Consider the following 23,843-nt stretch of genomic DNA (forward strand, 5'->3'; position numbering starts at 1 on the left):
ACTGACACGCGTGGAGCTGGCCGGCTGAAGTATGTCCAGCGCTTTCCTGCTTGTAAGTGCTGACAGATCAAGGCAACAAAATTCAATTACCAACCCTAATTGCGCTCAGAGCGTCCACCCGCGGCGTCTCCACTCCATGTCAGTCCAACTGGCCCATTGGACGAGACGGAGCCCCCTTTTTCCTCCCTCTCCCTCACTCTCTCTCTCTCTTTCCTCCTTGCCACTCTCTAAAACTTTTTCCTCTTCTCCAGGAATATCCTGCGCACTGGATTCCATCTGGACGTTTGGGAAGGTGGAAAGGGCGGCGGGGAGAGGGGGGGGGGGGGGCAGGGGGAGGAAGAAAAACTGAACTTTCTCAGAAACTGAACTTGTAACACACACAGCCCAGCGTGGAATGGCCGAGAAAAGGAGGTCGCCGTCCACGATGAGTTTGAAAGCTCACGCCTTTTCTGTGGAAGCGCTAATCGGGGCGGAGAAGAAAAGGAGACTGGGCGACAATGGTGCCGAGGTGAAGGATCTGAGGATAAGCCAGACCGTGAACGTGCCGAGCACCGACAGCAACCCGGAGGGCGACAGAGACGGCGGCGCTAACAGCGAGAGGCCGGGTGAGTGTGTGCCAAGCAGGATCCTCAACTCTCCTGTCCCAACTGACCCTCTGGGGGTGGGGGGTGATATTCCGGGATGTGGCCTGGGCACACTCTACAGGTTCAATTTTAATCGATCAAAAACTCCTTCTCTCCTTTTCCAACCACAGGTTTCAAATGATAACATTTGTGACGTGAGCTGGCAAATAAATGAAATATATTTTGCATTTCACGCCTCTGTGAAGATAGTAGAAATGATATATCTGCATTTAAAATAGCCTTGGGTCTGTGTTTGTGTGTGTGAATGTATCCAATTAAAGTTTCACGGTCTGGTCTTTATTGGGGAACTGCAGCCTGCAATCGGGACGCTTTTATGTGTTTCGTTTTGTTCCTCGAATGCTCCAGTCCTGAACGGGGACGATGCCCTGGAGAACCCGAGCCCCGCAGTGGTCAGTAAGGCCTACGTCGCGCCCAAAGGTGGCACCTCTCGGGAGGACATTCAAGTCGAGCTTCAAGGCGCTGACCTGTGGAAGAGGTTCCACGATATCGGCACCGAGATGATCATAACGAAAGCAGGCAGGTCAGTCTGACTGTGTGTGTATGTGTGTGTGTGTGCCGCAACACCAGCCGCTCAAGGTGCACTTTGCCTTTCTCTGCAGTTGGCTACAAGTTAAATATGAAATGCCCTTCAGCCGGTGTGTCTGGTCGCCGCTTGCCCATCATGCCGTTGCGCCCACGGTGGCTCTGCAGCTTTGCCAAAAGAGCGAGAAACCTTCTCCCACTCGCCTACTTTTAAACTAACGCCCACCCGTTTGCAAATGCTCCAAAATAACTTCGCTGTGGAATCACATGGACAAACCTCACCCCAGTTACAGAAATGTACACATTTTAGACCTTTTTCGGTGATTAAATCCAAAGACTTCACGATGTAATTATTATCCAGCACAATGAGTTACCCGGGTATGTTTAAAGGGCAGATTTACCGTATTTTGCGGCTGCTGGCTCCTTCTGACTCTTTCTTATAGTTTGGTTGGAAAGTAGTTGGTCCTCAGTATTTCTTCGACACCAGATCGGGGCGAGATGGAGCGGGGTCTGGCTGCCTTACCGGTTGCCAGGTGCAATACTTCAGATTTTACTTTCTGTTCTCGAAGCTGCTTTCTTCATTTTTATGTGTTTATTCTGCTTTTTGTTTCCATGTAAAGGAGGATGTTTCCGGCGATGCGGGTGAAGATCAGTGGCCTGGATCCTCACCAGCAGTACTATATCGCCATGGATATTATACCGGTGGACAACAAACGTTACAGGTAAAGAGTCGGAGCGCACAGAGGAACACAAACGGATATAAATAGGACAGGAGAGTTGGGGCTTCGTCTGGGAGAGTTAGGACGGGCCGAATGGTATTTTGTCGCTATTTTCCTGTGCATTCATCAGAGCAATTAAATTGTGGGAAAGGAGGCATCTCCCGGATTTCCAAATTTGAAAAGTAGGTCACCCCCCCCCCCCCCCCCCCCCACACACACACAATCCTTGGTTCTGGCCACCGTGTAACACCCACCATCTCCACATGGGCAGCACGGTAGCATGGTGGTTAGCGGTTAGCATAAATGCTTCACAGCTCCAGGGTCCCAGTTTCGATTCCCGGCTGGGTCACTGTCTGTGTGGAGTCTGCACGTCCTCCCCGTGTCTGCATGGGTTTCCTCCGGGTGCTCCGGTTTCCTCCCACAGTCCAAAGATGTGCGGGTTAGGTGGATTGGTCATGCTAAATTGCCCGTAGTGTCCTAAAAAGTAAGGTTGGGGGGGGGGGGGGGGGGGTTGGGTTGCGGGTGTGGGGTGGATTTGTGGGTTTGAGTAGGGTGATCATTGCTCGGCACAACATTGAGGGCCGAAGGGCCTGTTCTGTGCTGTACTGTTCTATGTACCGGATTCAATCGTGTGTAACTAGCGACAGTCCAGAACTATGCGGGGAGATCTCCCCCCGCCAACAATTCCTATCCTCCGCCATCAGGATGTACCCCCCCCCCCCCACCACTCCCCAGGAACGGCCTCAGTAGGAATGGCAGGTCTCCCAAGAGTGTGGGCTTCCCACCGCGTCGTATCTCGCATGGTCCCAGTCTGCTCATTGGCACCGCAACCAGGTAATGCAGTCGGAATCCAATGTTTAGTGTGCGAATCTCGGTTCCTGGTACATATATGTAGTATATATGCACAGCTCCTTTCCAGAGATCCCCGCAGAGCCACACACCTTTGCAACCGTTCATCTATCCCAGCTATTAAAGTTTAATCTCTTATCGTTTGCACTCCCGGCTGCAATGCCTGCCTGCCCCCTTTACAATCATCCCGTATCTCTTTAAAATTAGGCGATGAAAACTGATTCGCAAAATCCGATTCACCTCAAAATTACGGAAGCAGCCTTTGCAGTTTTGAAAGCTTTGGGAGTAATACATTTTCCAGTAATCTGGTAGAATTTATATTCCCTCCCCAATGCTTATTCCTGGATTTCTTGAATTTCCAAAACGACTTAATGTGGATTGCAAACAGAAAAGCGGGTATTGTGATTATGTTTCAACGGGGAAGGTGTTTGGTTGTCACATGCTTTATTTTTTATATATGAAGTGTTGCCGTTTCTGGAAGTGCTCAGCTGGTTAGTGCTATCTCCTCTTGCCGCAGGTATGTGTACCACAGCTCCAAATGGATGGTGGCTGGGAATGCGGATTCGCCAGTTCCTCCTCGGGTTTACATCCACCCGGACTCTCCCGCCTCCGGAGATACCTGGATGCGACAGGTCATCAGCTTCGACAAGCTCAAACTCACCAACAACGAGCTGGACGACCAGGGACATGTGAGTGTCCGGCGCCCATTCATTCATTCATTCATTCCCCCTTTTGTCATTTCACTCCATCACCTCCTCCCAACCGTGTAACCGCAGCCAAGAGGCCTGGCTACTTTCCATCGTGTAGGCCACTCCAAAACCATCAGGATTCACTTGTACGACTATTTCAGAATTGATGTCCTCATTCCCAGTCCAGTTAGTGCAAATATCTCTTTGCAATGTTCTTCTTTAAAAATCTCCAGTAAAGGAGTCTGACACACGCTATGGGCTGTGTCCCTGACGCCTCTCCTCGGCGGAGTCTTGTTTAAAAATACTCCAAACTTTACGAGACGGCCGCAGATTAGTTAACATGTTTATTTAAACAAGGCAAGGGTCATTAAATGGACAACGGGACTTTTTCTTTTAAAAAGATAGATGATTATTTGGGGGCATCATTGGGAGTTTTCAAGAATGTTTCCCATGCGGGAGATCAAGCGGAAATAAACGCAAAGGACAACTTAATCTGGCGCATAGAGAATCAATAAGTAAATATTTAAAGGCGGGCTCTACATAAAGTGGTTGTGTGAATTATATCATTGACCTTGAGTTGATGCTGTCTTTATAAAGAGATAATACATTATTGTGGGAATGTGCGATTGGGTTTTAAATTTCCCAAGTTTTTATATTCTATCCCGACTTTTTGTAAAAAGGTTACTACGGTCCAAAGAGGTTGCAACAATTGCTGTGTTTTGCCGGTCAGTTCGGTATGGGTGTGCAGATGTGACGAGTCACATTGTGTCCTGAGCGGATGAAGCTAGTTGTCGAGCGACGGTTAGGAACGGGGGTGAGATAGAGGGAATGGCTGGGAAGGGAAAAGGCCCGGGGGGGGGGGGGGGGGGGGGGGTGATTGTAAACAGGTAATACAGACCTAAATACTAAGTAATTGTACTGTTGAATGCCGGTTAACGGGCTTTTGGTTTTAGTTCAGAATTAAAGTTGTTCAAATGAAACAGAAAGTTTGAGTATTCTGCCATTAATCCTACATTTGTAGCGAATGTGCTTTCCTTGAACCGCTGCTGTCCTGTATATAATGCTTCGCCTACTTCAGGGAGTGGTGAAGAATCAACCTCACGAAGGCCACACTGGGTGAGGGCGGCAGTTCCTAGCCCCCTCCTCAGCTCCCCCCCTCCCCATTCCAAAGGACAAGCCCAGTGTTTACAACAATTGATAAACAACCTCTTAATTTCTAGATTTAAAACAAATATGTGTCCAGATTTTCAACGCGCCAAGATGTTCTCTGGGTTAGTAGTGCTGGCCTCAGGATCACTGCTTTGTATCAATGTGGACTTTTCGAAAGGATTACATTTAAATGTTACAGATATATCTCTGGGCTCCTTTTGCAATTCCCCACGCCAAGCAGAACCCCCGTCCAGGTTCATCATTCAAATGGCCCGTTCACCTCCTTATTGCTCTAACTGGAGCAGATACTCTTTCCTGAGATGTTAACCTTTATCGAGGATTCATCAGTATTTCTGTTCCCCGTATGTTTCTGCACAAGTGGCCTGCCATGCGGGCTCCCCACACCGCAGAGAGTTACTGTATAAATGTGATTGATAAAAGATCCCCGCTTCGACTCCAACAGTTTAGTTGAAGTTGACTTGGTAATGAGGACATGTAACGTTGAGCCCACTTGAACCTCTCCCTTCCCATTAGGTGCCCGGCTGCAGTGCTGTTTCCGGGGTTAACTCGCCGGCCGTCGCGTCCCACACACTGGGGGAGAGTCCGTTGTTTGAGAAGTGGGCGAGTAAAGTTGCGAGATGATTTGAATCTTTCATCCTTCGGGAAGAAAGCTTGGAGAAGGCGCGGCGTTGGAACTGGGAGCGTAAAGGTCGCGTGGAGAAAAATTCAATTTCACAATGATTTCAATGTGTTATCGAAAACGGGAAAGGGAACCCATTGCAATGCAGTAACCGAATAAAGACAGGGCAGTCGTTCTTTAAAGACAACACACTCACACCCCGGGTGTGTGGCTTGAACGTGTCAAACCATGGTAATTTGTAATTTGCACTGTTATCAGTCTGATCTCCCAAAACGTACAGATTTACCGGCGCTAGGGAAGGGAAACGTGTAGAATTGAACAGGGAGGCAGGGAGGAATAATTGCATCGACTTTTCCCACAAAAGGCACATTGATCTGTGTATAGAAAACAAGCTGGGAGAGGTCAGCAGTACGCTCTTATAGTTCAGGAAATGGTGCAGGCGAAAGGGGCATTGCTTTGCCCTCACATGGTGGGAGCTGCCCATTTATCAGCTTTGGCCAGCGATCCCGCAGTCTAGCACCACCCAGCCGGCTCCAGAATGAAACAGCTGGACCCTGTGAGGAGACTGTGCTCTTTAGATAACCATCTGGATTGTTTGTTTGTTTGTGGGACAGATTATACTGCACTCCATGCACAAATATCAGCCCCGGGTCCATGTCATCCGCAAGGAGTGTGGAGAGGAGCTTTCACCCATCAAAGCCATCCCGGGAGGGGACGGGGTGAAGCATTTCTCTTTCCCGGAGACCGTCTTCACAACAGTGACCGCCTACCAGAACCAGCAGGTAAGACACTACAGCGCCTCCGCCGGGCTAGAGTAACCCTCCCCTCCTCACCCTGCACTTCACACACTTACACTTCAGCCAAACACAACTCTTTGTAGAGCGGTGGTTTAAATCGGGCACACACACATTTAACAAACAACATCCCGCGGATTGCTCAACGCTAATATCATTTACCCGGTCCACTGAGTTGCTGAGCTTTCGGTTAAACAACTGTTGCATTTTACAATGAATTTCTATTTTTTTGTTTAAATCGAGACGTTGATCTGGAGGGGGTTAAACTTGGCAGATCAGTCAATAGGCAGGAGGGCTGTTGGAAATTGTCTACTTCCCCGGGACCATGCATGAATGGAAGAGTTACAGTCAGGAACCAGTTTGAAGCCAGCCGCAGTCCTCTAATGTCAATTCCGCTTCTGTCTCAGATCACCAGGTTGAAGATCGACAGAAACCCATTTGCCAAAGGGTTCCGGGATTCAGGGCGCAACAGGTAATCATTTAGTTCCCCTTTTGACGGAGAACTTGTCTCAAACCTCAGCGCCTACATTGTAAATCTCTCTCACACACACATAAATGACAACCTTCTTCGCGCCCAAATACACTTCCCTCAACCTCACACCTCCCTCGCCTCACTTAACTGGAAATAATTGGTGCTTGTACCTCGCACACCCTCCCGGCGGCCAGGGAAAAGGGACAGATGCAGAGATTAATGGGTCTCTCCACCCCCCCCCCCCCCCCCCCCCCCCCACACACACACAGTCGGACCCCTGCATTGCCCATAAAGTTTAAAAAGCAGAAAGGGGCAAACACTGGCCTCATAGAAAATACAGGAAAACACAACTCGATCTGCTAAACAAACTCAGCCAGTTGATAGCGCAAGCGCGGCAAGTGATAAAATGGGAAAAGTTCAAGGCATCTTGTGTAAATTATCGCCTTAGCAACATCTCTCCGGGAGGCAACTTTTATCTTGACTGAAACCCAAAAGTTCCTATTACTGGGAAAATGAAGCCATGATTTTTGAGCCCGAGTCTAGCCAATAAATATTTTATTATAGCTTCCTGCAAAATGCCTATGATCCCCTGTAAAGTCAGTGTGAAAGTCATTATATCTGAACTTCATGTCGGCTAGCAAACAACAAGCAGAACTTCACATTTTTTGTTACCTGGTCTCCATGAATTTTCCCGACTGCGAGTTATTTCTTTAATAAATGTAAGTCAATTATAATGATGTGCTTTCCTTCCTGGCAAATCCACAAAGAGACTGATGCAGCAAGTGTAGGATAATATGGTTAGTGCCAAAGCACTGGTAGATAACCAATGTTATGCCAATGTTTTAGGAAGGGTGGGAGAACGTGTCCAGGCGAATAAAAAAAACGATTCAGCTCAACACCAGCAAGATGGCAAATCCCTAGAAAATGAGAAAACACCTCCTGGGGACCAAAGATATAATCATAGAATTTACAGTGCACAAGCAGGCTATTCGGCCCATGGAGTCTGCACCGGCCCTTGGAAAGAGCACCTTAATTAAGCCCATGCCTCCATCCTATCCCCATAACCCAGTAACCCTACCTAACCTTTTGGACACTAAGGGCCAATATATCACGGCCAATCCACCTAACCTGCACATCTTTGGACTGTGGGAGGAAACCGGAGCACCCAGAGGAAACGCACGCAGACACAGGGAGAAAGTGGAAACTCTACACAGACAGTCACCCGAGGCCGGAATTGAACCCAGGTCCCTGGAGCTGTGAGGCAGCAGTGCGAGCCACTGTGCCACCGTGCTATGAATAGTCTACATGAATTTCAAAGGGAATGTGTCACTTGGCCAGCTTATGTCCAGAGGGATAGAATTGAAAAGTAGAGAAGTTATACAAAACCTGTATTGAAAGTTAGTCCACACTTGGAATACTGTATATAATGGGTGTGTAAGTGTAAGTGATGATGGCACAGTGGTGACTTCACTGAACTAGCCCGTTCAAATCCCACCTCAGCAGCTGGTAGAATTTAAATTTAATTCAGAAATTTGGAATGTAATTCTAGTCATGGTGCCCACGACAACTATCACCAAATGTTGTGGCAACAACCCCCCCCACCAAACAAATATGGTTCACTAAGTCCCTTGAGGAAAGGAAGTCTGCCGTCCTTATATAACCTGGCCTACATGTGACTCCAGACCCACAACAATGTGGGTGACTCTTAGCTGCCCTCTGAAAAGACCTCGCAAGCCCTTCAGTTCGAAGGCAGTTCGGGATTGACAACAAATGCTGGCTCTGCCAGCAACACCCACATCCCATGTAAGAATAAAAAAAAATTCTGGTCTTCTTACAATAAAAAATATCTTGTGGCACTGAAGAGGGTGCAAAAAAAGATTTACAAAAATGTTACCAGAATGTCAAGGTTATAATTATCAGCAAATATATACTCTTAAAAAAGCTGAAGAATCACCTAATAGAGAGAAATCATGATATCATGGACAAGAACATGACAAGAGGTTATCAATATAAGACAGTCACCAAGAAACCAAATAGGAAATTTAGAAAAAACCTCTTTACCCCCAAATGGTGACCATGTTAAACTCACTGCGACAGGAAGCTTTTGAGGTGAATAGTATAAATTAAGGAGAGACTGGATAAGCACAAGAGGGAGGGGAATAGCTGGTTAGGAAGGTCTGCAGTCCTGCTACATCCAGCGGTGAATGGTAGTGGACAATTAACTCACTGGAGGAGGAGGCTCCACAAATATCCCCATCCGGAATGATGGAGGAGCCCAGCACATCAATGCAGAAGATAAGGCTGAAGCATTCGCAACAATCTTCAGCTATAAATGCCAATTGGATGATCCAATCCAGCCTCCTCCGGAAGTCTCCAGTATCACAGAAACCAGTTTTCAGCCAATTTGATTCACTCCGCATGATATCAAGAAATGGCTGAAGGCACTGGATACTGAAAAAGCTGCGGACTCTGACAATACTCCAGCAATAATACTGAAGACTTGTGCTCCAGAATTTGCTACACCCTAGCTAAACTGTTCCAACACAGCTACAACACTGGCATCTATCTGGAAATGTAGAACATTGCCCAGGTATGCCCTATACACAAAGAGCAGGTCAAATCAAACCTGGCCAATTTTACCCAATCAATCTATTCTCAGTCATCAGTAAAGTGATGGAAAGCGTCATTAATAGTGCTACTTAGTGGCACTTTCTTAGCAAAGTCATGTTCACACATTCAGGTTGAGTTCCGCCAAGGTCACCCAGCTACTGACCTCATTACAGTTTTTGTTGCAACATGGGCAAAAGAGCTCTAGAGGTGAGAGTGACTGCCCTTGACATAAAGGTAATATTTGACCAAGTATAGCGACAAGGAGCCCGAGTAAAATTGGAGTCAGTGGGAATCAGGGGAAAATCCTCTGCTGCCTGGCACAAAGGAAGATGGTTGTGGTTGTTGGAGGTCAATCACCTCATTTCCAGGACGTCACTGCAGGAGTTCCTCAGGGTAGTGTCCTAGGCCCAACCACCTCCAGCTGTTTCATCAATGACCTTGCTTCCATCATAAGATCAGAAGTGGGGATGTTCATTGATGACTTCACAATGTTCAGCACCATTTGTGACTCTTCCGATACTGAAGCAGTCCATGCCCAAATGCAACAAGACCTGGATAATATCCAGGCTTGGACTAACAAGTAGCAAGTAACATTCGCACCAGACAAAAGTCAGGCAATGACCACTTCCAACAAAAACATCGACCCTTGACATTCAACGGCATTACCGTAGTTGAATTCCACACTACCAACATTATGGAAGTTACCATTGACCAGTAACTGACTGGACTAGCCATCTAAATAGTGTGGCAATAAGAGCAGGTCAACGGCTCAGAATCATGTGGCAAGTAACTCACCCCCTGACTCCCCAAAGCCTGTCCACAACCTACAAGGCACGCGCCAGGAGTGTGACACAATACTCTCCACTTGCTCCAACAACACTCAAGATGCTTGGCACCATCAAAGACAAAGCAGCCCACTTGATTGGCACCCCATCCACGCAATTCACCCCATTCATCACCGACACACAGTATCAGCATTATGTTACATGTACAAGATGCACTGCAGTAACTCATCAAGGCTCCTCAGACAGCACTTTCCATACCTACAGCTACTACTATCTAGAAGAACAAGGGCAGCAGACACAAGAAAACACCATCGTTGGGAGTTGCTGGGTCAAAATCTGGAACTTCATCCCTGAAGTAAATGGCATAGGGGAGCCCGAAGAGTTCATAAGAAAGACGTTTATTCAGCATAACAGCAGTATTTACACAGGCCCCAGTTACACATCTCAAGGTCCTCACTCCTTCCTGTCAGCTGCTACATAAGCTGGCCTGTTATACTGGTTAACTCACAGCTCAATCAGCACTAAGGAACAATCATCCCCAGCTGGACGAGTCCCATGCAGGGTTATAACAATCCCGAACAGCACTGTGGAGTAGCTCTGGAGTTGCATTAGGAATGGGTAATAAATGCTGACCTAATCAGCAATGCTGACATCTTATCAATGATACGAAAATGCTGATAAAGTCATAGAGTTGGTACAAAAGCTTTGTTTATTCATTCAAGGATGTGGGTGATGCTAGTAAGGCTGGCATTTATTGCCCATCACTAATTGCTCTTGAAGTTATGATGAGTCAACTTCATGAATACAGCCTCTTGTTGCCAATGGTTTGCTAGGCTATTTAAGAGCGCAGTTGTGTGTTAAGTCATCTGGTTCAGAGTCACATTTAGTAATGATGTCAAATTTCCTTTCCTAGAGGGCATTTGGGAACCAGATGGGGTTTTACGACAATATTGGAGTTTCATGCTCTCCATTACTGATACTAACTTTTATTCTAGATTTTGTTCAATGGATTGAATCTATTTTCCCCAACAGTTGTGGTGGGATTTCAGCTCATTTTACTAGTCAGTAACATAACCACCATGCTTTCATAATTCTCTGCCGTCTGAAAAAGAGTTACCCAGTTGAATCAACACTTATCACCTCTTGGTCAATTATCTTGTAGGTTACAGCATTTCAAGTGCATATCCAAGTACTTACTTTATAGGCAACAATAATTTTTATCTCTAACATCCTTTCAAGCAGTGAGTTCTGGACCTACATCCTTTGTGTGGAAAAGTTTCTCCTCAACTGCCTCTAATCGTTCTATCAATTACTTTAAATCCAAGCCCCCTTGCTAATCAACCTCTCTGCTAAGGGGAATAGATCCTTTCTATGCACACTTTCTAGGTCTCTCATAATTTTATAAATCATGCCTCCTCTGTTCCAAAGAAAATGACACCTTCTGTCAAATCCTTCTTCATAGCTAAAAGTCACATTGCAGCAACATATTTGCAGATCTCCTCTGCATCCACTCTTACACAGTGATCTAGCCTAATTAGTGTTTTATACAGTTCCAGCATAACCTCCCTCATTTTGTATTCCACACTTGGTTAACAAAGAAATGTATCCTGTACAGCTTCTTATCTACCTGTGGACATGTACTCCAAGGTCACTCTGTTGTTCAGTAAGAAGTCTTACAACACCAGGTTAAAGTCCAACAGGTTTGTTTCAAACACTAGCTTTCAGAGCACTGCTCCTTCCTCAGGTGAAGCAGTGCTCCGGAAGCTAGTGTTTGAAATAAACCTGTTGGGACTTTAACCTGGTGTTGCAAGACTTCTTACTGTGTTCACCCCAGTCCAACGCCGGCATCTCCACATCACTCTGTTGTTCAAAACTTCTCAGAAACGTAATATTTATTGTGTATTCCCTTGCCTTGTTTGTCCTCCCCTAATACATTACCTCTTACTTCTCTGGATTGAATCCTACCTACTTGACCAGACATTGATATCTTCCGATAGCTTTTTTCCTCCCTATTAACCATCTGGCTAAATGTTACATTATCACAGCCCTACATTTAAGTCTACATTATTGATACATCCTATGAAAAGAAAGGCACTCAGTACCGAGCCCTGCGGAACCCCATTGGAAGCAGTCTCTGATTCACATAAATCATCCATTGACCATTATCCTTTTCTTCCTGCCACAGAATCAATTTTGCACCTGATTTGTAACATTTCCTTGGATACCAGGGGTGGGATTCTCCATCCTGCCAGCCCCATTTTCCGGCACAACGTGCCCTGCCGGCAGCGGGATCCTCCATTCCGGCAGCTGGCCAATGGGGTTTCCCACGCTGTCGGGAAACCTGCTGGCATGGGTGTGCTGCCGGCAAAATGAAAGATCCCGCTGACGGAGAATCCCGCAGCTTGTGTTTTGACTTTTCTGATGGGCAACACAGTAGCATAGTGGTAAGCACAGTTGCTTCACAGCTCCCGGGTCCCAGGTCCGATTCCTGGCTTGGGTCACTGTTTGTGCGGAGTCTGCACGTTCTCCCTGTGTGTGCGTGGGATTCCTCCTGGTGCTCCAGTTTCCTCCCACTGTCCAAAGATGTGCAGGTTCGGGATTGGCTATGCTAAATTGCCCTTTGTGTCCAAAAAAGGTTAGGTGGGGTTACGGGGATAGGGTGGAGTTGTGGGGGTAGGGTGGAGTTGTGGGGGTAGGGTGGAGATATGGGGTTAGATAGGGTGCTCTTTCTAAGAGCCGGTGCGACCCGCTGGACTGAATGGCCTCCTTCTGCACTGTAAATTCTATGATTCTATGACTCTGCCATGTGGGACTTTGTCAAAAGCCTTGTTAAAACCATGTAGACAACATTAGTTGCACTGTACTCATTGATCCTTCTTGTTAACTTAAAAAAAAACAAGCATGTCAGACAGACATGACCTTCCCTTAACAAATCCATACTTACAGTCCTTAATTGATCTGTATCCTTTCTAATGGACAACTAATACTGACCATCATAGGCGGCACAGTGACACAGTTGTTAGCACTGCTGCCTCATGTCGCCGAGGACTCGGGTTTGAACCCAGTGTTTGCGTGGGCCTCACTCCCACAACCCCAAAGGTGTGCAAGGTAGATGGATTGGCCATGCTAACATTGCCCCTTAATTGAAAAAAAGAATTAGGTGCTCTAAATCAAAATACTCTTCAAACTGCTAACACCATGTTTATTTCAATTAGTTGAGAAGGGATGGGAGGAGTCTCAATTGGAACATTAATGTCAGTATTGATTGATTCATATTTAATTGATATTTATTGTCACATCTACCGAAGTACAATAAAATTATTTTTCTGCGGCCAAGGGAACATACACAGTACGTACATAGTAGACAAAAGAATAATCGACAGAGTACATTGACAATGGTACATCTAAAAATAGTGATAGGCTACAGTGCGGAACAAGGGCCAAACAAGAGCAGCACAGGGCATTGTGAATAGTGTTCTTACGGGGAACAGATCAGTCTGAGGGGGAGTCGCTGAGGAGTCTAGAAGCTGTGGGGAAGAAGCTGTTCTTATGTTTGGATATGCGGGTCTTCAGACTTCTGCATCTTCTGCCTGATGGAAGGGTCTGGAAGAAGGCAATGCCTGGGTGGGAGGGGTCTCTGATAATGCTGTCTGCCTTTCTGAGGCAGCGGGAGGTGTATACAGAATCAATGGGAGGATGGCAAGCTTGTGCGTTGCGTTGGGCTGAGTTCACCAAATTCTGCAGTTTCTTGCGATCTTAGGCCGAGCAGATGCCATACCAAGTTGTATTGCAGCCGGATGGGATGCTCTCTAGGCCCCACCTGTAGAAGTTTGTGAGTGTTGATGCAGGCATGCCGAATTTCTTTAACGTCCGTAGGAAGTAGAGATGTTGTTGGGCTTTCTTGATTGTTGCATCAATGTGAGTGGACCAGGATAGACTGTTGGTGATGGTGACCCCCAGGGACTTAAAGCTATCGACCATCTCTACTTCGGAGGCATTGATGTAGACGGGGAGGTGTGTAGTCTACGCTTCCTGAAGTCGATGATCAGTTCCTTGGTCTTTCCAACATTGAGAGAGAGGTTGCTCGCCATGCAACCAAGTGACCTATCTCCCTTCTGTAGTCTGATTTGTTGTTGGATTGTTTGGGTTGAGTGGTCTGTTACTGCATTCTATATAACGCTCTGACTACAACTGAATATAATGTATGTATCCATGGTTGAGCAAGGCAGCCCATTAATGCGACTTGCTTGGGCATGTTCAGGTTTTATAATCATTTGCCCACAATGTTGGAGTAAGTGCAAGCTGATAATGCTGCACAAAGGCAGCATGAAATCTGGTGAGCAATGGGACAAATGGTACCTTAAAGCTTAAACAATAAGATCAAGGGATTGAGAAATCAAGAAAAGTGAAGGGCATCTAAGGGGAAAAATTCAAGTGAATTCAATGCCAATTCAACTACAGAGAGAGAAAAGAAAAGATTGGATTCAGCATGAGAGAGAGAGAGAGAGGACAAAAGGAAAAAGTAAGAAAAAAAAGTCACATTATATATTTTTAATAATATGAACATACAAAAATAGTAGCAGAAGCAACCCACTTGACCCCTTGAGCCTTCTCCTCCATTTAATAAGACCTTGACTGATCTGTTTGTGTTTCGAATTCCACATTCTCATCTACCTCCGATAATCTTTGTTTCCTTTATCTAACAAGGATGATCCATATCCACCGCCTTAAAAGTATTCAATGACCCCATCCCTGCTGCCTTCTGAGACAGTGGGTTAGTCGCACAACCCTGTGAGAGTAAAAGATCTCTTCAAATCTCTGTCCTAAAAGGGCAAGTCATAATTTTAAAACAGTGCCCCCTGCTTCTGGACTCACCCACAAGAGGAAACATCCTTTACACGTCTGCCCTGTCAAACAAATTATACATAATCATCCAAAACAATTCACAACCTGAAGGAATGAGACTCTTAGAACTATAACAGTTCACTTCTTTGCCAGCTAGGTTGACTGCCAGTCAATCACAAATATTACCTTTTATAAAGTATACTTGGATTGTTAATTACTGCACTCCTGTGGTGAGGTTAATCGGCAAGTAACATGGAAAAGGACCAACTTCATGAAATTATGGGTAATTTCCTTGAAGGTAATGGTGCAGTTGTATTTTATCCTCACCACAAGCTATATAATAATTATTGCTTATTGTCACGAGTAGGCTTCAATGAAGTTTACTGTGAAAAGCCTCTAGTCGCCACATTCCGGCGCCTGTTCGGGGAGGACGTTACGGGAATTGAAATCGTGCTGCTGGCCTTGATCTGCAGTAGAAGCCAGCTGTTTAGCCCACTGTGCTAAACCAGCCTCTCTGTTGGCTGATTTATGCACTATTGACAGTTCATTAAGATCTTGCTCTTTTCAGAAAAATCTTACCCAATGTTTACCTATTTGGACCAATATTGAATGCTCAATGAGCACATATTAATTTCAATATTAACAAAAATAAGTTTACATTTGTTTTAACACTCCAGTGCAGATAAAACAATGAAATTCTCAGGAATACCTCAGGGGAAAACAAGCATCACAAAGGAAATTGGTATCCTTGGGCAACAACAAAAAAAATTAAACAATTGGCTTCTGCTAGGATGGCATGATAACACAGTGGTTAGCATAGCTGCCTCACAGCGCCAGGGACCCGGGTTCAATTCCGGCCTTGGTGACTGTGTGGAGTTTGCACACTCTCCCCATGTCTGCGCGGGTTTCTGCCGGATGCTCCGGTTTCCTCCCACAGTCAAAAGATGTGCAGATTCGGCGGGGTTATGCGGATGGGGCAGAGGAGTGGGCCGAGGAGTGGTGCTCTTTTGGGGGATCATGCAGACTTAATGGGCTGAATGGCATCCTTCTGCATTGTAGGGATTCTATGGGAATATTTCCTGTTGAAAATCAGTTTCGTGATTGGTCCACCATTGTGGATATTTTTCATAGTCCCTTACTGGCTCCAATACACATTTCATTCACATTATTTACTTAACTTACATTAGCAAACCTATGATCGGTCAAGACTAATCAATATATATTTTTAAAATCCAGAATTTGACTTACTAGTTTCCTTATGAAACAATACAGCAGTTATTCTTTCTGTGATGTTGAAACCATTCCTTTCGTGCCGCATCAAGATGGATCTAAAATTACTGGCCTAGAATGGAAAACTTAAAAATGATTCATACTCATTTTAGATTTGAGAAAGAAAAGTCCAAATAATTCTGTTCCATTCTATTGTTGAGATAGACAGATATGTTGTCCCAAAGGCTGGATTGCATCCAAGGAAACATGCAATTATTTAATTTCAGTGACTTCATTCAAAACTAAGCCTGGTTGGATGAAATAGTAACAATATGTTCACAAATGCATGTAAATATTTGGAATATGCAACCATGGAATTAATTAACATATCTACATTAAAGATTATTCCAGTCGTAGACCGAGTGCCAAACAAAAGCTTTCAAGAATGAAAGATGCTCTTTGAAAAAGGCAACACATCGGGAAGTAATGAAAATGAATGAAATTCACCAGAAAATTGCTTGGTTCTGAGCAAACATTTGTTCCCATGAAAAAAACCCAAAATACTGTGGATACTAGAAACCTGAAATAAAACATCAAAATACTGGCAACCTCTGTGCCTCAGGTCTGAGGGGAAGTAGATGAATCAGTACTTGGTTTCTTACAACATTACCCCTCCCTTTGCCTTTTGCTCCATCATGTTTTTGTTATGAAATCTCTCCCTTCACCTTTATTTCCACCTTCCTCTCCCCTGGCCTTTCAATGGCATCAAACCCATCACATAGGGGAGGCGGTGGCATTCTGGTATTTTCACTGGACTTGTCATGCAGAGACCCAGCGTAATGTTCTGGGCACTGGGGTTCAAATCCTGCTATGGCAGATGGTGACATTTGAATTAAATAAAAATCTGGAATTACAAGTCCAGCGATGACCATGAAACCAAAAGCCCATGTGGTTTAAATTCACTGATTCCCCCTTCAGGGAAGGAAATCTGCTGTCCTTACCTGGTCTGGTCTCAGTATAACTCCAGAACCGCAGCAATGGCTTTAAATGGCATTGCAAGCCGCTCAGTTCAAGGTCTGAGGCAATTAAGGATGGGTAATGAATGCTGGCCCAGCCAGCAATGCCACATCCCATGGAAGAATTTTAAAAAGTCAGTTCCAAAGAAGACTTGAAACATTAACTCTGTTTCTCTCTCCAGTGGAACTGTCAGACCCACTTTAGTTTTTCCAGCACTTTTTGTTTTCATTTTTGTTCATTCTCTCAGTTGTAAATGTCCACAGACTCTGGGAATGAAAATCTCCATGATTGGAACAATCAGCCATATGAGGAGCCATTTGACTGAAAATAGAAAATAAAGCAAAACGTCACCGAATAATTATAGGACTGTCCCTTTGTCTTCCCTGACAGAGCTACAGTCGTTATTAGAAACTTACAAACGTTATTTATTTTCTCGGATAACCTATGCAGATTTGGAAAAGTTGAAAGCGATTTGGCATACAGAGTTAATTAATAATCGTTATCTTCACTCTAGAATGTCACCCCACTGAATAAACAGGAATTCTATTTTGTTTGCATAACAAATGATGGGCTTTGCACTAAATACATACAACTTCACTCTATAGAACTGGCACTGTAATCAGATACTCTATTATTGAATTCATCATTATAACATTACGGATATTCACCATTACTGTGACATTTCAAATATTTGAGAAATAACATTTTCCAAATTTGTGTAATGAAATATTTATCAACATGCATTTTCATTTACATAGATAGTTAATAAATGGAGAGCAAGTGATTTATGAAGTATAATTTTCTTGATTTAGAATGGGTTTAGAGGCTATTGTGGAATCCTACGCATTCTGGCGGCCGTCTTTGCGGACACTCAGCTTTGAAGATATACCTGGGATTCATAAACAAGGTATTGCCCCAGTTTGTTGTTGAACCATTATTTTTGTTAGAGCAAGGTGCAAAGTGACCGGCAATAAAAAAATGTGAAAAAACATGACCTTCAACATATAATGATGGGGTTTATACTAATTGCACTAATATCATAAAATGAAGAACAAAAATGTTCTGTTTGTTTTCAGACTAATACTTTAATACAGTGAAACCATTTTAATGTGAAAGATTATTATCCACAAATGCCATTTTAACTGTGTAAGACTGCTTATTTCATGTCCACCAGTGTCCATATAAGCTTATTATGTATAATCATCCTTTTAGAATTAGCATTCTTGTTGACCGCGATTTTCTGGGCTTGTTTACCATGGGCACAAATCCCGCTATGGCTGCCGACTCTTGTGAGAGGGTCATAACGGGACTTGCGCCGGCGAGATCTCACTTTGCGATCTTCCCCACCCCCACTGGCAACATAATCAGTTTCACTCTCATTTCAATATTCAAAACTGCTCAACGCCGTTGCTTCTGGGGGTCATCAGATGTGTGTGCCCCCCCCCCCCCCCCACTGGCCAGATGTTACGTCGGTGTGAATCACTACCGGTTTCCAAAAAACAGAAACCAGCCGTGATGGCCATGCCAGGAATTGGAGGTAAATATAGCCCCAGGGTAGTGAGGGACATGGCTAGGCAGTGCCCTGGTACAAGGGTCGTGCTGGGGGTGGAGCCTCCATTATGTGCGGTGGTACGGCAATGATGGGAGAGATGCAGGCCCGACACTGATCCCGATGATGAGGGAGGGGATCAGGTCACCCTGATGCCTGTGTTGGGGGGGTGGGGTTTATCGGACTGTTGAGTGGCAGGGGGGCGCGGTTGGCCATCTGTGTTGGAGAGTCAGGGGTGTTCCACTTGTCTGCTGAGTGTCCTGATCTCTGGAGTTGGGGGCCTTCAATTTTACTTTGAGATCAGAACACTCTTTAAAAAGAGGCCCCGATCTCTGACTCCCAGCTTTGCCGGCGCCCTAGCCCCCTAGCTGGCCAAGACTTTAACATTGCAGAGTGCTGTTTCCATCAAGTTTCCAGCACTCTGCACAATGTTGCCTGTTGAGTTTCCTGCTGTACCATCGAAAGCAAGGATCTGACTGCAAGACCAGATCATACAAAGTTGGTGCAGCATGAGGTAACTCCAGTACACCTAGTTCTTGGTGCACGTCCAATACGAGACTGTGCAAGCATTTAAACTGAATGTGTGTGTGGCTGGGGACATAAACCACATATACCCATTTTGCTTTTGAAAGAAACCAAAGTACAAGGTCCGTTTGACATGAGAAGCAACAAATTGTTCTGTGCTGCTTTAATACTCTGAACAGAAACATAGCAGTGTTTTGTGTGTGAATATATATCTTTTGGTAGTTTTCCTTGTTTCCTGAAACCCACTGAGCTAATATTCCATAGTCTCTTAAATGGTAATTTTCACACATGAGGCAGAACAGCGAGAGTCAGTGTGTAATTTGTCCAAGGTGGGTTTAGTATTGTCTTCACTTCACATCCGCATAACTGCATTTCCAGCAAGGCTGTTGGGTGGCAGTCACTGGAAAGAGTCCTCACTGATTCTCCACTTGCATAGCCAGTGGGGCAAGGGGGGGAACTGTAGTATCCATGGTAGCTACAGATGAGGGATCCAACAGGAGACCTTCCTGGCTTGTTTGACTTATTTGACTAAATTCATTGACCGATTAAGGGTGCAACTGTGCCTCTTTTCAATGCCGATTGGCATTGTGGTTTGGCACATGATTTTGCCACACCAGACTTAAAATGTAAAGGGCCTGCGGAGAATATGGAATCATTAGATATGTAAGCCAACCATCCACTGGAAATAGTTTAACATGAAAACATGTAACTTTCATTTTGGAGTTTGCAGAGGCAGCCAATGTTGTAATAGTCAATGAGAGATATAGTAAAGTGAAAAACAGCCATATGCTACAACAAACTTTGCCAAGAGACTGTGTTTTTCTCAATAGGTGGTACAATGTCCTCATCTGTCCATCAGAGTCCAGGAAATGGTGCCCCAACACATCTTCTACCCGGCTCTTCCTGCTCTTCTCCAGCTTTCCACCTGGCACCAAATAGTGGGCAGCTCTGCAACTTGAGTCCAGCAGACTTCACAACCTGCAACCGCACGGGCTTGTCCTTTAACAGATACAGCAGCAGTCTTGCTGAAACCTACAATCGTCTGACCAACCCTGGCAGTGAGCCCTTTGCATCCCAGAGGACCCCCTCCTACATTGGAGTAGCAAACACAGCAAGTGTGAACATGTCAATATCCAACAGTGAAGGAGAGGCATTCAACTGCCATCAGGCCGGGTTGTCAGTGCCGATCTCTGGGATATCATCTCCTCAGCTCCAGTACATCATGCCTTCACCATCAAATAATGCCTTTGCTGCCAATCAGACCCATCAGGGCGCCTACAGTACTTTCAGATTGCACAGCCCGTATGGTTTATATGGATATAATTTCTCCACTTCCCCCAGACTGGCAGCCAGCCCTGAGAAAATCATTTCTTCCCAAGGAGGTTTCCTGGGTTCATCTCCCAGTGGTACTATGACGGATCGGCAGATCCTGCCCACCATGGAGGGAGTGCCTTTGCTCAATAGCAGCCAACAAAGCTTGTTCGACACAAGGCAGTTAGGGAGTTTGACAGCTTCACCGTCCCAGATTCCAGCGCATTTGGTTTGACAAAATAGCTGAACTTGAGTGAAAATCTGTGCTCTTGCATTATGAAATATTGGTGGAGTTTTTCTATTTATCAACCTGTTCACCGCTATCAAATATGCTATTCAGTTGTGGCACTGGTAGGGTGTGGACTGAACGTGCAGGAGGTTGGGACATAGCTGGACATTCCATCTGGTTGCGGTATAGGAGGGTTCCTCGGGATGCAGTATTTGTTCCGACAGCAGGTATGGTATGTCAGGTGATATGAGGCTCTAGTTGTGATCTCAAATGGAACTTCAAAAGACCCTGTAATTCAGGCAAGAAATGGAGAAGAAGGTCAACTGTTGCAAAAAGCGTTATCATTGACTATGTATCTTTTATAATGATGTTATCTTCTGGATTGACTAACTGTAGCACACAGTGAATGGACTTGATTACAATGTGAAGTCAAGACATTTGGATACAAATGCCTGCCTTGCAATAATGACAATTAACCTCACATAAACCTCGAAACACAATCCTTTGGTCCATCCGGAGACTTATCCTTTCTTGCCTCTAGTTTTCTCTTTTACTTTCCTAAGATTGCGGACAAACAGCAGCATATTGATCTATAAACCTTGGCAACCTTTCAATCCTTGGTCAAACAGTCTTATTTCATGTGAGAGTCTGAACGCTGGATGTCAATTGATTTTGAATGACGTGGGTGCCACCAAAGGCTGATTCTGCCTGCACCCAATAGTCTTGTAAGAGCACTTTCCACAGCAAAGTATTAGATTAATAGAGATCAAGTGTACAAACGTACAAACAATATTATCTGGATGATTTCCACTCTTCCTAAACTGGGGTTCAATGATAGCAGCCCCACTACTACCCAATTCAGAGTCTCAAACTCAGCAAAGACTGGAGAATGTGGTTCTTAGTCTAAAGCTTATATTTCCACCCACTCAAGCCAGCCAACTTAAAGATTTGACTCACTTCCCTTCATGATGTTAACGGTAACATTTTGTTTCAGAAAGGTGTAAGGCTACACCATATTCTAAAGTAACATAATAAATGCCAGCAGCCATGACTAATTCAAAATTTACAAAACAATGAAAAATGGGGGAATGTGGTAAACATGCTTCCACTGTAATTGGCAGGTAAACATCAAATCATTTATTCAATTCTATTCATGGTTAGCTATTGAGTCATGGCAAAATTGTATAAAATAAAAACTTCTTGATAACATGCTGCAAGCTTTCATTCATTGCCTGTAAGTTAATCATAGAGCCAAACCATGATTCGTAAGATAATGGGTGCGATTTAACTAAATGGTAACAAAGTTCCATAGCGAGCGCGTTTAGCTGCGTGCCACGTGGAGCTTACAGTGCTGAGAAACCAAGGCTGTAAAACGCAACTCGCATTTGATAAAGGGCCTCAACGGGGACCAGGTGGAATGGCACTCATGGGGGTTCTCCGGGGGGATTGGAGGCCCCCAGGTGCATGCCATTTGGGCAGGGTGGCACCATGGCACTGCCAGCTTGCCACCCTGGCAGTGCCACCTGGACCACACATAGTTCCATTTTCTGCACTGAGGAGTTCCAGTGAACCATTTTGAAATGGCATCCCAATCTCCGAGGCCCTGAAACAGCCCCCAAACCCCCTCCCCCATGCAGGGCTCCCCCAGCCTGATTGTACCCATGCAGAAAACACCACCCCTGCCATCTGGCAGTGCTGCCTAGATGCCTTGGCAGTGCCAGGCTGGTACCAAGGAGGTCATGCCATGGTGACAAGCTGGCAGTGCCAGGGTGCCATCCTGAACAAATGGCATCCACGTGGGGGCCTCCAATCCCCTCAGAGACCCCCATGAGTGCCATTCTGCTTGGCCCCCATTTGTGGAGACCAGTACTGAACAGTGCTTCCTGAGGTCTTCAAGGCAAAGGAGATAGATCCCACACCTCGGGTAATTCCGGAATCTGCACATTAAATTGAGACTAGCTCTCTCGCTTTAATATGCAGATTTGTTAAAAAGTGATCCCGCCCACTGATCACATTGCAATGTCTCCGGGTACTCTGGAATATTATCGGCCACACTGCGCCGCAACTTGCTGCTTTTTGGGCACAGCATGGCCATTACATTGGGCTCAATAGTTCCCACGGTTTCTATAGTGAAAAGGTAACACAAATTAAGAATCAGAAGTGCACTTGCGCAGTCGTACAAGTATCTGCAGTATCTCGAAGTTTAATTCTCAAATTATTGCTATTGGAAATGCAAAACACTAATGTATAACGCCAAAAAAAAGTCATTAAATACTGATGTTTGAGATTCATCAGTTAAAACATATTCAGCAATATTCCCTCAGAATTTACATTTAATGCTCTTTCTTAGTTTTAATTTTTTCCCCCCAATTATGGGGCAATTTAGTGTGGCCAATACACCTATCCTGCACATCTTTGGGCTGTGCGGGTGAGACCCATGCAGACACAGGGAGAATGTGCAAACTCTACTCAGACAGTGACCCAGTGCTGGGATTGAACCCAGGTCCTCAGTGCCGTGAGGCAGCAGTGCTAACCACTGCACCACTGTGCCGCCCGTAATGCTCTTCCCTGCAGAGTGGGGTCACATAAACCACAAAAAAGACTACTGTGGATAAATTCAAAGACAAGTAAGGTCATTTGGAAAAATACACTCTTTAAAATATATTCACCGGTAAAAAGTGTTATCTATAATTGAACATTGATATATTTTGTTGAAATTGTTCCAGGTCAAGAGACTGATCATGCTTCTGTGAGGACGTTACTAAAATAAAAATAGATCTGAACCAAACTCCAATGTCCGAGTAAATGATGCCAAAGTGCCTGGAAATACAATGCCTCTCAGAAATAGAAGCACTTGAAATCACTATAATAAATGATAATTCACAAAGTGTATGCCTGCAAAGTTTGGTCCGACTGGGAAGATGTGTCGCAAGTATCTTGGGATTATGTAAGCAATACAAGTGAGATATCTTCCAAGCTGGTATTACCATGCGATGTTTGCTTTGGGGAAATATAGACATTCTGAAGCAACTTTGCCAGTTGAAATGTTGCATGATAAGGCGTAGTATCAATTGTAAAAGCAAAGTGGTTTTTCACTTCTTAACTTGGGTAAGATTGTGTTCTTATCCGTAGGGAACATTACCAGCCTCAAACCACAAGGACTACAGTCTTTTCACTCCCTCTTTGAACTGCATCATACCGTAAGTGCCAAACATTCTTGTCGCATTTTGTTACTTAATAGTGAGGAACTATGTCTAAATTATCAAGCCTCATGTACATGAATAG

At 44.9% G+C, this 23,843-nt stretch overlaps 1 protein-coding gene across 1 annotated transcript; it reads left to right on the forward strand.

Moving 5' to 3' along the window:
* tbx18 (T-box transcription factor 18) lies at positions 1–21,762 on the forward strand. The gene is made up of 9 exons (XM_038799290.1): positions 1–52; positions 384–605; positions 990–1,164; positions 1,787–1,888; positions 3,252–3,423; positions 5,827–5,994; positions 6,414–6,478; positions 17,757–17,851; positions 19,849–21,762. Exons 2-9 carry the CDS (start codon positions 395–397, stop codon positions 20,562–20,564), a joined length of 1,704 nt encoding a protein of 567 aa, XP_038655218.1. The 5' UTR covers positions 1–52; positions 384–394; the 3' UTR covers positions 20,565–21,762.
* Positions 21,763–23,843: the final 2,081 nt, after the last annotated feature.

This window comes from Scyliorhinus canicula, chromosome 6, assembly GCF_902713615.1.
Source record: "Scyliorhinus canicula chromosome 6, sScyCan1.1, whole genome shotgun sequence".
In the NCBI taxonomy this organism is placed as follows: Eukaryota; Metazoa; Chordata; class Chondrichthyes; order Carcharhiniformes; family Scyliorhinidae; genus Scyliorhinus; species Scyliorhinus canicula.